Source organism: Agrilus planipennis, unplaced genomic scaffold (assembly GCF_000699045.2).
Source record: "Agrilus planipennis isolate EAB-ADULT unplaced genomic scaffold, Apla_2.0 scaffold16, whole genome shotgun sequence".
NCBI lineage: Eukaryota > Metazoa > Arthropoda > Insecta > Coleoptera > Buprestidae > Agrilus > Agrilus planipennis.
In genome coordinates, this window is record NW_020438946.1 from 1,281,544 (window position 1) to 1,296,315 (window position 14,772).

At 32.8% G+C, this 14,772-nt stretch overlaps 1 protein-coding gene and 2 long non-coding RNA genes across 7 annotated transcripts in view; 1 reads left to right on the plus strand and 2 right to left on the minus strand.

Moving 5' to 3' along the window:
• Positions 1-2,580: 2,580 nt before the first annotated feature.
• Positions 2,581-6,896, minus strand: LOC108744659. 5 transcript variants are annotated; one of them, XR_003231160.1, is made up of 9 exons: positions 6,792-6,896; positions 6,406-6,564; positions 5,917-6,341; positions 5,467-5,572; positions 4,809-4,969; positions 3,872-3,975; positions 3,618-3,743; positions 3,180-3,398; positions 2,581-2,811 (listed from the first exon to the last, which is right to left on the minus strand). It is a non-coding gene; the product is annotated as an uncharacterized LOC108744659 (long non-coding RNA). The 5 variants fall into 5 exon arrangements; XR_003231162.1 differs by having other exon boundaries at positions 5,917-5,981; positions 6,792-6,894; XR_003231159.1 differs by having other exon boundaries at positions 5,917-6,031; positions 6,792-6,894.
• A 116-nt stretch (positions 6,897-7,012) lies between these two features.
• Positions 7,013-8,058, plus strand: LOC108744660. Its single transcript, XR_001938994.2, has 2 exons — positions 7,013-7,279; positions 7,346-8,058. It is a non-coding gene; the product is annotated as an uncharacterized LOC108744660 (long non-coding RNA).
• The window catches only part of LOC108744658 (low-density lipoprotein receptor-related protein 2), a 189,889-nt gene continuing 183,121 nt past the window's right edge, over positions 8,005-14,772 (minus strand). The window contains exons 24-29 of the mRNA XM_018480528.1: positions 13,507-14,703; positions 11,965-12,882; positions 10,300-11,756; positions 9,703-10,117; positions 9,149-9,387; positions 8,005-8,785 (exon numbers count right to left, since the gene is read on the minus strand). Of these exons, the coding sequence (XP_018336030.1) occupies positions 8,595-8,785; positions 9,149-9,387; positions 9,703-10,117; positions 10,300-11,756; positions 11,965-12,882; positions 13,507-14,703 (4,417 nt within the window). The 3' untranslated portion in view covers positions 8,005-8,594. The remainder of the gene's footprint in view (positions 8,786-9,148; positions 9,388-9,702; positions 10,118-10,299; positions 11,757-11,964; positions 12,883-13,506; positions 14,704-14,772) is intronic.

Here is a 14,772-nt window from a genome sequence, read left to right on the forward strand (position 1 = left end):
TAATTAACCCTCGTATTTGGCTCAAAACCGAAATTTTTCATAAATTTCAACATTTATATTAGGAGAGCATAAGTTACATTGGATCTTTTTCCAAATTTTTGATTTTTCCATTACTTTCTGACTAACCCTCGTATTTAGGTCAAAATCGAAAATTTTCATAAATTTCAACATTTGTATTAGGAGAGCATAAGCCGCAAGAGGTCTTTTTCAAAGTACCAATTTTTAGTGCGGGATCAACTATATAGCAGTCTTGTTTTTCGTTTTCCGCGCTAAAAATTGGTACTTTAAAAAAGACCTTTTGCGACATGCTCTCCTAATACAAATTTTCAGATTTAACAAAATTTTCAGTTTTACGTCATATACGAGGGCTGGTCAAAAAGTTATGGAACAACCAAATTTCAAAAAACAATTTTTGATTTTGCCACTACTTTTTAATTAACCCTCGTATTTGGCTCAAAACCGAAATTTTTCATAAATTTCAACATTTATATTAGGAGAGCATAAGTTACATTGGATCTTTTTCCAAATTTTTGATTTTTCCATTACTTTCTGACTAACCCTCGTATTTAGGTCAAAATCGAAAATTTTCATAAATTTCAACATTTGTATTAGGAGAGCATAAGCCGCAAGAGGTCTTTTTCAAAGTACCAATTTTTAGTGCGGGATCAACTATATAGCAGTCTTGTTTTTCGTTTTCCGCGCTAAAAATTGGTACTTTAAAAAAGACCTTTTGCGACATGCTCTCCTAATACAAATTTTCAGATTTAACAAAATTTTCAGTTTTACGTCATATACGAGGGCTGGTCAAAAAGTTATGGAACAACCAAATTTCAAAAAACAATTTTTGATTTTGCCACTACTTTTTAATTAACCCTCGTATTTGGCTCAAAACCGAAATTTTTCATAAATTTCAACATTTATATTAGGAGAGCATAAGTTACATTGGATCTTTTTCCAAATTTTTGATTTTTCCATTACTTTCTGACTAACCCTCGTATTTAGGTCAAAATCGAAAATTTTCATAAATTTCAACATTTGTATTAGGAGAGCATAAGCCGCAAGAGGTCTTTTTCAAAGTACCAATTTTTAGTGCGGGATCAACTATATAGCAGTCTTGTTTTTCGTTTTCCGCGCTAAAAATTGGTACTTTAAAAAAGACCTTTTGCGACATGCTCTCCTAATACAAATTTTCAGATTTAACAAAATTTTCAGTTTTACGTCATATACGAGGGCTGGTCAAAAAGTTATGGAACAACCAAATTTCAAAAAACAATTTTTGATTTTTCCACTACTTTTTAATTAACCCTCGTATTTGGCTCAAAACCGAAATTTTTCATAAATTTCAACGTTTGTATTAGGAGAGCATAAGTTGCATTGGATCTTTTTCCAAGTTCAGAATTAAAACGCGGGATTAACTTCAGCTTTTTTCAAATTGTTCAGCTCCTAAGCATATGACGGCTCTGGTAATTTTCAAAAATTGACACAATTTCCTTTCTTTTTATAGTATTTATGCTATTTTATTCTTTACTGTTGTTTAAGACTAAGGACAAAATTAAAAACACATACTTTCATTTTATTTATTTATTTAAATACTAAAGAATGACAATACAATGAAAATACATTTATTATTTAGAAATATGATTTACATTTATTATAAAGTACAAATTTATTTCAAATAACAACAATACATCAATATAAACTAATTATCTAAGATATAATACATTCTAACAACTCATAAAAGTTAAAAATAAAATACCTGTAAAAGACAAGATCAATAAAATTTCAAAGAAAATACAATTATTATACATAAACTGTGATACCATTATTATTTTAATGCAAGATTAGGGAGAAAAAAGCCTCCCTAACCTTCTGTGGCCTCCGCATCTCCCCTTATAGCCACCCTATCCACCCAAAACGAACATTAATTTTGAAAGCGTAAACAAAGAATTAATTTAATTTAACAATTATACCAAAAATTCAATTTAGAAACNTACCAATTTTTACCGCGGGATCAAATATAGCAGTCTTGTTTTTCGTTTTCCGCGCTAAAAATTGGTACTTTGAAAAAGACCTTTTGCGACTTATGCTCTCCTAATACAAATTTTCAGATTTAACAAAATTTTCAGTTTTACGTCATATACGAGGGCTGGTCAAAAAGTTATGGAACAACCAAATTTCAAAAAACAATTTTTGATTTTTCCACTACTTTTTAATTAACCCTCGTATTTGGCTCAAAACCGAAATTTTTCATAAATTTCAACGTTTGTATTAGGAGAGCATAAGTTGCATTGGATCTTTTTCCAAGTTCAGAATTAAAACGCGGGATTAACTTCAGCTTTTTTCAAATTGTTCAGCTCCTAAGCATATGACGGCTCTGGTAATTTTCAAAAATTGACACAATTTCCTTTCTTTTTATAGTATTTATGCTATTTTATTCTTTACTGTTGTTTAAGACTAATCAGCTCGTAAGATTATGATGGCTCTGGTAATTTTCAAAAATTGACACAATTTCCTTTCTTTTTATAGTATTTATGCTATTTTATTCTTTACTGTTGTTTAAGACTAANTTATCAAGTTTCTCACCTTAATTAACTGTAGACTGCTACCTCTCAATGTTTGCAGGTGTAAAAAGCAAACCAAATCCAGAATACCACGGCAGAAAGTCTGCTGTTCAAATAAGTCTCCAGTTAACTGCATAGGTTGCGAGGTGAAGATACAAATAGCAAATCAAAACCAAGACCAGAAGAGAAAACACCCATGTAGACATTGGCCGTTTCAGTACAGCCAAACTGAACTCATTTGTTCGATAATCTGCAGAGATGGACAAAAAGTATATTAATTACACTATTAAGTAAGGAAAGAATTAAACACACCCAAAAATAAGCACCAAAAAGCAAGTAAAATTGCTGAATCATAATAAAATGGCGACAAATGTTATTGACACCATGACCATAGATCATGACATAAATATGGATAGTCATAGATGCACGATAATACGTCAATTTATACTCTCAACCATAGACATATAATAATATAGTAGTATACGTCGATGATCTCAATAGATTTTTAAAAAAATTAAATACCGTAGATACACGTTAACCTCAATTTACACTGTACAAAAGATAATTGGTTATTATTAACACATAAAGAGCAACTAATATGACGTCATGCATTCTCACCTTTAACTGCAGGAAGTAGTATTTTAAAGTCTCCAAGTGTAATGGGCAAGCCAAATCCAACAGGAAAACCACTGCAGACAACCTGTTGTTTCAGTCCTTTCTAAACTAATTTCCAGTTGCCTTGTCTTCGAAAGTTCAAAATTAAATCCATAATGTTGCAAAGTGATGACATCAAAAGCATCAAAATTAACTGCAATTCCTTCTCTTTTGTTGGATAATCTATAGAAACGGGCAAGAAAAAGTAATTAATTACCACTTTCAAAGCAAGTAAATCTGCAACATTCACACTGATGGAAACGTTAGCTCCACATTAATTCTGTTCTTGTGATTTTGTCATTTCTGAAAAGTTGTCAAGTTGTCTAATGAAAGTAACAAATGTCTAAGAAACTGAGGTCTCTCAAACCTCATTTACTGTTTTTAATTGATACTGTTACTTACTAGTTAATTCATTCTTATAAATCCTTCCTTTGGCAATTCCACACCGTCTCCGTTCCAAATGAAACAAAGGCACTATCATACTTTCTTTGAGACCATAGGTACAGCTATCTTCTGGAGTGAATGTTCCTGTAAAATGAAATCTTATTGAAGAGTATTCACATATAACGTAGGCTCTCTAGAGGATAACTTGCATAATACAATGCTAAAGTTAATATCACATAAATGGCAAATAAATAAATAAATATACACTTTACTACGTATGCTCGCCTAAATTAACCACAAGATCCTCCAAGATGAAAAAATTTGCTTTTCAGTTGCATCAAAATGAACATTCTTCCACTCTTAATTTATCGTCAATCTGTAAAAATAGAGAAGAAAAACGAATAAACTACACTTCACAATAATTAAAACACGAAATATAATGAAAATACGCACCGAAAAGTAAAACTGCAAAATTTTAAAAATGGCGACGACACGTCGCTTTTAATACAAAATGGCAAGATGAACAAAACGCATAAGATTCATAAGAATTTTTTCAGTTCCACAGAAATTTGAATCGAGGTTTTCTTCAAATTTTTGTTCTTTATGAATTCTCTTGACCGAATCGACAACGTAATGGTAGTGGCGCTATAAACGCCAAAAGTATTTTCAAAATAAAATTAACAAAATAGTGAGTATTACTTCGACATTTCATTATAAAAAGAAGTTACATAGACCTATGTACTATATATTCTCACCTTGGTTAGCTGCAGATTATAATGTTCTAAAATTCACACATGTAAAAAACAATACAAATTTGGAAAGAAATAATGGCGTTTTAATGGTGAAGTCAGAGACAGGTGAAAGGAAAAATAATGAATGTACATGTTATTAATGTACCATTAGTTGTTAATCAAAATAAACATCTCTTATGTTCAAAATTGAAAGATTTAATATTCCTTGTTCCTTAACTTCTTATGCTCTTACTGAAATTAATATGTACAGAAAATTTAAAATAAATGCTCTATCTCTTTTATTATGTTAACTTTCACACTGCCAGAAAGAATCAAGTTCTGTATTAATTCTGCTGCTGTTTTTTGACAATTCTCAAATAATGTTTAAAACTTGACTATTGAAAGAGAATTATAAATATCTAAGAACTTGACGTTTCTGGGATCTCATCTACTATTTTTAATTGATACAGTTACTTACCCATTTGTTATTATAAATCCTTCTTTTAATGTTTCCTCTGTTTCCAATGGAAAAAAGGCACTTCCCTTTAGGACTTTAGATACTGCTATTTCCTTGAGTAAAGGACGGTTAATACAACCAATACTCTGTAACCCATGGCATCCAAAGTTTTCAAAATGACCCTGTAAAATGAAATCTTGTGAAAGAGTACTCAGATATTTGTTTAGAGTGCAGATTTTAGCCTTTGTATTTATTCTACTTTGCATTAAACTATATAGATTTTAATTTAATTAGATGTGTAATGTTACTGATTAATTATTTATTATATAAAACAATATTAAAATAAAAATAACATATAATTAGGATCTATACTAACATGGTAACAGAATCCTAATGTTTTTATTAGAAACAAGGGGATAAACAATTTAAACAATAACTAACTACTCGTACTTTAAATTCAGTTTTAATTAATCCATTCCTTGCATTATACACATGTACATGATGAATATAAAAATGTCAATAAAAAGCCCTTTTAAATTAGAAAAGACAGTGTTTCGAAATGAAGTTAGTACTTATTTCACACAGACAGGTTACAATTTTACAAAAATAATTTAAAGCAGTTGATACTTCTTTTTATGTCTTTTTGTTCTATTGAATAAATTAGAAATTTATCACTTACCCTTATTGCTTTTGTTTCTTCCAGCGGACCTTGATCCATTCTGTAGTAAAATGGGGACTATAGGATCAACACCCAACTGAACATTGTAGTCAGAGTTATTATGTTTCTGTGAACAATTAATACATTAAACAATACTTAAATGTTAAAATGTTTTCATTAGAAATGAATTTGACATGTTTAACGAGCTGACCACCATTAACTTTTTTGTTTAAAATAAACGTCTGTATATTGAAAAATTAAATATTTAATCTCCATTTTCCAATGTCCACGTAAAATATAAAGTGTCAATGAATTACGTAAAATATGTATTAGGAATTGTTTTTTTTTTTTTAATAAACAGTTCTGTTACAATGATGAAACAAAGTGTTTCGAAACAATCATTAGGTAAAATAATTATCACTTTACCAAGCCTTTTCATTTTATTTTCTAAATTAAAAGTTTGGCACTTACCCTTATTGTTTCTGCTTCCAGCGAATAAAAGGATACTGCTCCATACTGGGATCAAATGTGGACTGCTACAATCACAAATCAATTGCATATCATGTCCAATGTTCGTGTAATATTCCTGTTAAACAATCAAAACACTATTTAAATATATAATTAAGTTAGGCTCTGGGTATACAATAGTTGACAGGTTGTAATATGTCCTTTTTAATCGATTTATTAACATTCACTACAGACCTTTATCAACTCACAGGTATTTCTCCAATAATTACAGATATTTACACCATCACTGGGTAAGGTTTACATAATTTTTTTTTGTATAAAAAAGTAATATTCAATTCAACACAATAAATAAAATGTGAATGTATACTAAGAAAAGGACATTAAAAACACTTGTAAATAAACAAAAACCAAGTAAATGCCATATACAGCTGAAAATCAGTCCAATTATTTGATTGCAAAAACAATTCATTCATCAAATTCAAACAATCCTACCTTTTGATTCAATTTGTTTGTGTCCATGCTGGTCACAGCTCTATTTGGACTATACAATCGTTTCTACCTCTACAGTTCACTCCAACCCCTACACCTATAATAAACATTGATAGGAAGAGGCCTCAAAATAATTGCCTGATATACTGTAGGCATCATTTTCTGAAAATAAAAAAAAATAGAAAATGTCTTAACCCACGTTATAATATTGTAAAAGGTCATACATTGATAATTTAAACCAAATCTAATTAAATGTAATTTTATTTAGAAATTTGCAAACATGCTGGGAAGATACTATAAATAATTACTACGAAAAAATAAGTTTCCAAAAACAACAATGTGCATATTCTAATTAGTTATATAATTAATATTTATAATTTCTTACTTACGAAATCCAAGATAATAACAGGCCATTGTCAGAGCATTGTTCACATAAACAATATATTTGGTAGCCATGATCGTCATGTCCATAGATAATAGATACACAACGGTCCATAGACACTTGCCATGGTATACTGTCATAGATAAGGTCTGGTCTATGAATTGATGGTGGTTACGGTACGTGCAATCTAACTTCTTCTCTTCACTGCGGTGCTATAGATGCCCTAAACTTCAGCTAATAGCTCATAGATGGTACAACGGAGTCGTATAATTCCCAATATGCTGAATATCTAGATGTATGCTGTTATTTATAAGGCTTATTCTTGCACTTGGAGGGTAAAGATCAAGATTCTGGATTTGGACTGCACCAAATTGTTAATTGCCGAAGTTTCGTCCACGATAACTTGAGATATCTTCTATGGACTACCTAAAACAAACAAAGACAACCCGCGGAAGTTTTTTGAAATCATGGAACCTACCTGTTCATTACATTTCAGTAAAGAAAACAATTTTTTAAACAAATTATATATTGATATTTAATTATACAATTGATTGTTTCCAGTGCGAGAAATACTTGACATTTCTACAGACAAGGACACTAAAAAATATGCTATATAATTAAGTACATAGCAGAGACAAAAATAACAAAAACTGCCTAAAATACGATTTTATTTAGATTCAAAAAATGTAAAAATTGGGCTTTTACAGGCTAACGTATAGGTATATAAAAATTTATACTTGGGACGGTATAATTATATAACATCATTGGCTTAACAAGTTTTTTATTTTTACAAAATACCGTTGTTACATTTCTTTTAAAAACTGAATTATATTTTATATATTTATTTATTTATTTATTTCTATATAGAAAGCCAGTAACAAAATGACAACAAATTAATAAAAATTCTGCAACAGCTCAACATACAGAATAACTGGAATGTTTTTATTACGATATACATAATAACAAGAAGACGACTCGAGAAGTAAAAGATCACTTAACATTTCTTTCATTTTTTTCCGAATTTAAATACCTTATCACTCAATATAATACAGGTTCTTATTTCTATATTTACAATAATTAATTAGTTTAAAATGATGTTGTTCGATCGCCGTACCTACCTCTCAATTTTACAAATGCGTCATCATGCAATAAACGACCAGCACTTTTCAACAGTTCTTGCTTCACAATAAAAACGAATGGCACTTGCGTTAAATAGGATCACTTTAGATGTTTTTAAGCGGTCGTAATGAAAAGTGCTGGCCATTTCTTATGATGATAAACCACACATGCGCTTTTTACTCCTACACCACAGTACAAAAATATTATTAATTTAACGCTATTTAGAGCTGCAGTATTTTCTCATTTCCGATAATAAACTATAGTCAAAAATAATGTATTCGCTAGCAAGTCGATCGATTAAAATTTAAATACGTGTCAACATTTCATGCAACAATAAAAAATACAATATCATGTGAATTTCTTGCCAAAGGAAGTTCTGTTTAAAAGAGGAACATTTTAAGCACCTTTTTCTTCAAACGAAAAATACTTTTTAATATTTTTAAAACAGACTTAGATATAATTATAATAAAAAAAATTGAATTATATAGTACACAACTGTTACTCATGTTACTCATGTAATGAGTTGTTAATTGTAATTAAAAATAAAATAAATAATAGACGTTTTTTCTTGAATTTGTTTTTGTTATTCAGAATTATTGCGTTCTGTTTGTTTTTATTTTTACCACTAACTTTTAACATACGTTAGTATTAACCAGTACAACCTTACCAAGGAATGTTTATTCTGTATATATCAGCAGTCTTCTTCTACTAGTTTTTGTGTATCTTTCCCTGTGTCAGACGCAGGGTCCAATTCACGATGTCGCACCTGTATCTGGGGCGATGATTTGTGTGTTACACTTGATGGTGCTATTATTGCACTCGGAGGCTCCGTGAACGTTTCACTTTTTGATTTATTTAAGTCGATTGGAACCTCGTAGAGCGCTGTACGCATCATAAAGTACAATTAATATTAACTGATGGCTTACGATTAATAGAAAAAAATTGTATTTAAATAAATTGTTAGTTTTCTCATTTTCAATTCTTATAAAATAAGCTATTATTTATTAAAATATTTATGTTTGAAAGTAATTATTGCACAATCATATATGCAGACTTTATAGTGATAAAATGTTTAACTTCAGTATTATGTATTAAATAGTCTTATGAAAATGCCCCCTCCCCCCGATCTATGTGCCTAAATAAAACTAGAACAAAGAATAGGCAAAATTTAAATGCATTTTTTGGTTAACAGCATTACCTCCAAAATATTTTGAGAATATTTTGATATAAATTCGATTTATTTACCTGAACTCCCGTTTCCCACTGCATCAGGATTATTTTGTACTGCGTCGTACATGGGATTGTGGAAGTCCCTAGTCTTGTTACCAAGGGGATCTAAACTGTATGCAACATCCATCGGTTCAACTCCTCCTGGGCCAGTTCCTGTTCCTGTAAATGTATTGTTACCAAATTCCACGTTACTTCCTTGTCTGAACGATACACTTTGGCTGCTTGTTAGGCTTCCAAGTCCGGTTCCTTTACCACTGGAAAAGAAAACGAAAATTACTTCAAGGCTTCAACTATTTACCCTATAAAAAGAATTAATAAAATGAATCAGGAAGATAGAAAGTTTTGGTAAGGTGGTAAAACACACTAAATAGTTCAAACCACAATGCCAAAACACGACATTAAACGTACGACGTAATTTTCTTGAAGAAAGTAACTTTGTTTAGTTGTTTGTATCGTATTTTTGAAATTGGGGTTTCCATTAAAATGAGAACAAATTTCAACTGGCACCCATCTTAATCAGCAAGAACTATAAGATTCAGCACTTTTATTTTTATTTAATTTAAACTTACAATGGCTTCTTTCTTAAGAAGAACCAAACTCCTGTGGCAGCAGCAAGGACTAATAGTATAACCACAATTGGTACAACAATAGCGGTGGTACTTGATGCCATAGCACTTTTAGTGTAACTGACAAATACATCGCAGTTGTCGCCCTTGAAATCGACTGGACATTCGCACTTAAGTTGGTCACCGACATCACTCTCTCTGCAAATTCCACCGTTTTTACAAGGACAGACTCTGGGTGCAGGTCTGGGCCTTTCGACGGCTGCGTCGCACTGTATTTCTGATTTACTTCTCTGAGATGGTACCGTGGAATCTGGACAAGTACACCTATGACCTCCCGGTACCAATAGGCAAAGGTGAGAACACTCATTGTTTCGGCAAGAGTTGCTGATGGTCTTGTTGTATCTTAAACTGTGGTAAACTAAAAAAGAAATAAAAATCATTAAAACTTTGAATGATCAGTTAGAACACCTTAAAAAAAGAATATATTTTATTCTCGAATATAAAGCAAAACAATTCAATATGAAGAAGCCAATGTCTGTTGAAATAATTTGAATGAAAATGTTAAGTTATTAAAAATATAAATAGGAACCTGAAACTTACCTTTTACACTGGATGGATTTATTAAATCTCCTTGGAGCAGCACAGGAACACCACGACCGAACTTGTCTTGTTTATAAAGCTCTCCGGTGTCTTTGGTAATCCAAAATAAGTCAGATTCAAAGACATCTAAAGATATTGGATGTTTCAGAATTTCTCCTCTGATTATTACTTTTCTGTTAGAACCGTCATGTTTCATAGTTTCAATGGTGTTAAGTTTTGTATCAACCCAATAAAGAGTGTGTTCCATAGCATAGTCGATTGCTAGACCCGCTGGGTGTCTTATTTCTTCGGTTATTAGAGGCCTTCGTTTTGAACCGTCCATCCATGAGACTTCAATTTTAGGTGCCGATCCAGCATCTGTCCAGAACATTCTTCCAAGCTGAGGATCTACAACAATAGATGTGGGACTTTCTAAACCAAGACTAACAAGTGCCCTTCTATATCGACCATCAGTTTTTGCAACCATTACACGTCCCTTGGGTTTAGAACCGAATCTATCAGTTTCGGTCCAGTATAAGTTGTCCCCTATCCAGTCTATAGCAAGAGCTGTTGGCTTCGCATTGCCTTTCATATTCAAGTCTTGAGCGTACCCAGTTTGGGCTTGTCCATTGAGGGCATTGACCATGTAAGAACGTTTTATAGCCTTGTCGTAACTATCAGCCCAAAATATCATCTCAGATTCTGGATTGTAATCAATAGCTTCAATTCGTTTTTCTTCGCTTATTATATCGTTTTCTTCTTTGTTTTTCAGAATATACGACCTTATTTCTGGACCGTTAGCAAATAGCAATGTAACGTCATCGTCTTCAGCTTTGCAGACACCCGAAAGACCGTCGGATAACTTGAAACCTTCATTACACGAACAACTAAACGTTCCATTCAAATTGGTGCAAACTTGGGAGCAATGGTGAGTACCAATCACGCATTCGTCTAGATCTTTACATTTTTTACGGTTTTCTTTTGAAATAATGAAACCAGCAAAGCAAGTACAAATGTATCCACCGTCTGTAAGGTTTGTACATTGATGTTCACAGCCTCCTCTGGTGGCATCTTTGCAAACATTAGTGTGATGACATCCTAATTCATCAGAACTATCTCCACAATCGTCGGCAAAATCACAGACTTGCGTTTTGTTAATACATTTCTTGTTTGCACATTGGAATTCGGTATAAACGTTGCACGGTTTGATTTTAGATGCGCACAATGTCATGTTATTTTCATCGGATCCGTCTCCACAATTATCGATGCCGTCACAAAGTTGATACCTTGGGACGCATCTGTGATTCGTGCACTGGAATCTTCGTAAAGTATCACAGTTGAAATTGGTACATAGATCGGGACTTTCATCTGAACCATCTCCACAATCATCTGTACCGTCGCACAAATCTGCTTGACTGATACATAGGTGGTTGTTGCATTGGAATCGAGATTCTGGGCAGTACCTACCGCCGGGATATCTAATCACAAAAATTAAAAAAGTTATGACTATCTTCTGTTAACCGAAATTAAATGAGCTAAAAGTGTCTACACATTATTTAAATTATAATATTTTTAAATAACTAAAAAACAAATTTTAACATTTTAAAAATGTGAACCTTTTTTTATGACATTATAAGAATTTCTAATAACCATATAATAAAAATTAATTTAAACGTTCTTTCCTACCTTGGTGGACAGTTCATTTCATCTGACATGTCTCTGCAGTCCCTGTCTCCATCACAACGGAAGTAAGCAGCAATACAATGACCAGAAGTACATTGGAACGTTCCATTCTTACATTTGAATCCACTGCATCCCAATTCGTCAGATTCATCACCACAATCGTCTTCATGATCACACCTCCATCTTTGCGATATGCATTTGCCGTTTTTGCACCTAAACTCGGATTCTGAACACTCTCTGTAGTTTCCTTTGCACATGTTGTCAAGCTCATCAGATCCATCGCCACAGTCGTCGGAGAAGTCACATTTCCACTGTTTAGGAATACAGCGATTATTGCTACATTTGAAATCAGTATCCGGATTACATTTCGGACAATTTTCTGGCAGTTCGTCGGATCCGTCTCGGCAGTCGTCTTTACCGTCACAGAAAAGCCATTTGGGGATGCATCTATAATTTGCACGACCGGGACATCTTTGCCAACCGGTCGTACAATTTTTCTGTCTGCACATGTAAGCCGGTTCGTCAGAGTCATCACCACAATCGTTATCATAATCACACATCCACAACTTTGGAATGCACCGACCGTTTTTACATGAAAATTCGGTTTCTGGATCGCAAGCTCTATTATGGCAAATTGCAGGGTCTTCATCTGATCCATCTTTACAATCAGCATCACCGTCACATTTCCAACTGTCTAATATACAACGACCGTTCGAGCGACATTTGAATTCCAATTCAGGGCACGGCATATTACAGTTTTGCTCATCTGAACCGTCTCCGCAATTGTCAATTCCATCACAGATTGTTGCCGTTGGAGTACAGTTTCCATTCTTACATTGGAATGTTCCGGCCCTACACTGTCTTTGTGGACATGTAGCAGGTTCATCAGATCCGTCTTTACAGTCTTTTTCGCCGTCACATCTACAAGAAAAGGACAAGAATGAGGAAATTAAATAGTAAAAATATAGCATATTAAGACTACAATATCTAACACTTCAATCCCCTATCCTATTGGGCAGAGCAAAAAATCAAGTTTTAGCATAGTTTTATAGTGACCTTTTAAAATAAGCGTAAGCTGGCTGTGAAATTAAAATGCAGCTATTTATATCATTTTTTCAATGATAACGAAATAGTATATTACGCATTACGAGGCGAATGTGACCTATATATATTGCATTCTGAGGTTTAATATAGTTAAAATTCACCCTGACTGAGGTGTGTACACTATTTTTTTGTCACATGTGTTTCGAACATTTAAATATACCTGACGTAGTTCAGATATAGTATTATATTTATATAGAAAATAATGTAAGAGCAAAGAAATGTGAAAGGCATACAACAAATAATTTTATAGTTTACTTTGGAAAATAATATGTAACGTAAAATAAATTAATTATATAAAACTAGCTTAATATAAGTATTAGTTGTTTGATGATTTTTTAATTTTATTTACAATCCTAACTTTGGATTAGTTAAAAATATTTACTAGTGCACTCTCAACTAATATAAATAATTTGTTATGAAATGATTTTATATGTTACTTACTTCCAAAACCAAGGAATACACTTCTCGTCTTTCCCTCCGCACCTCCACTGTCCAGCGGTACAATTGGCAATACAAGTTTTACTATCTTGAGCCAAATAAAATTGATTTGGACATGCACACTTGTATGTCGTTGCACCTTCTTCACCATAACCTTCTATATTTAAATAACTAGATTCGTATGGTGGTGCAATGAGACAAAGATGGGAGCATCCACCATTATTAGCTCCACACGGATTCGTGTACGGTAACTGTCTTAAAGGATGGAAAATGTGGATATCGTAAGGTCTATGGGTCGTATTTCTTAGAAGTTTATAATCTTTTCCGGTGTATTTGTTCGCCCGACTAATAGCTTTCAAATTCCAGTCAGTCCAATAAATGTAATCATCGAATAGTGTTAAAGCAAAGACGTGAGGCACAGATGATCCAGAGAGGACTACATGCCGATGTTTACCGTCTAAATCTGAGAACGCGATGTAATCTAAATGAGCATCAGCCCAGTAAAGTCGATCAGTAAAGTAATCGATAGTTAATGCGTTAGGCCAAGCAATGTCGTCGTCCCACGTCAGTATTCTTGTGAAATTAGAACCGTCCATTCCAATTTTACCAATGTACGCTTGCAAATGCCACGATGTAAAGAACATGTAACCGATACCAGGATGGACTACTAAAGCTCTTGGATCGGCAATGCCAGTTTTCAAAGTTTTTCTGTTGGTACCGTCCAGTTCTGCCACGTCCAAGTTCTTCGAATGCCTATCCAACCAATATAATTTGCGCGCGATCCAATCGATTGAAATGCCTTCTAGTCCGTGTGAATCGTGTCGAATTACAGGTTCCTTTTCTCCATTACCTCCAATTGTCGACCTGAATATCGTCTTGGCCGTTACGTCACAGAAATACATTTTCTGACTAATAATGTCATAATCTAATGCAACGACGTTCATTAGGTCTTGGTGAACTAAACTGTACATGGATGCGTCGATCGACATATTTCGAATGTAATATTTGTTGGTAAATACGAGCCATGGTTGGATTTTGTCCTTTCTTTTGCATGTGTGTTCGTCGGTTTCCCGTTCATAAAATTGTTCGTTACATTTACAGTAGTAACTTCCCGGAGTATTCGAACAATACTGGGAACAGACCTCAGGAGTCTCTATACATTCGTCAATATCAATACAAGCCTTTCCATCTTCTAACAATCTGCAATTAAATAAAAATATTTAATAAGTGTCACAAATTAATATAATTTTTGATAAATTATTTTGTGTA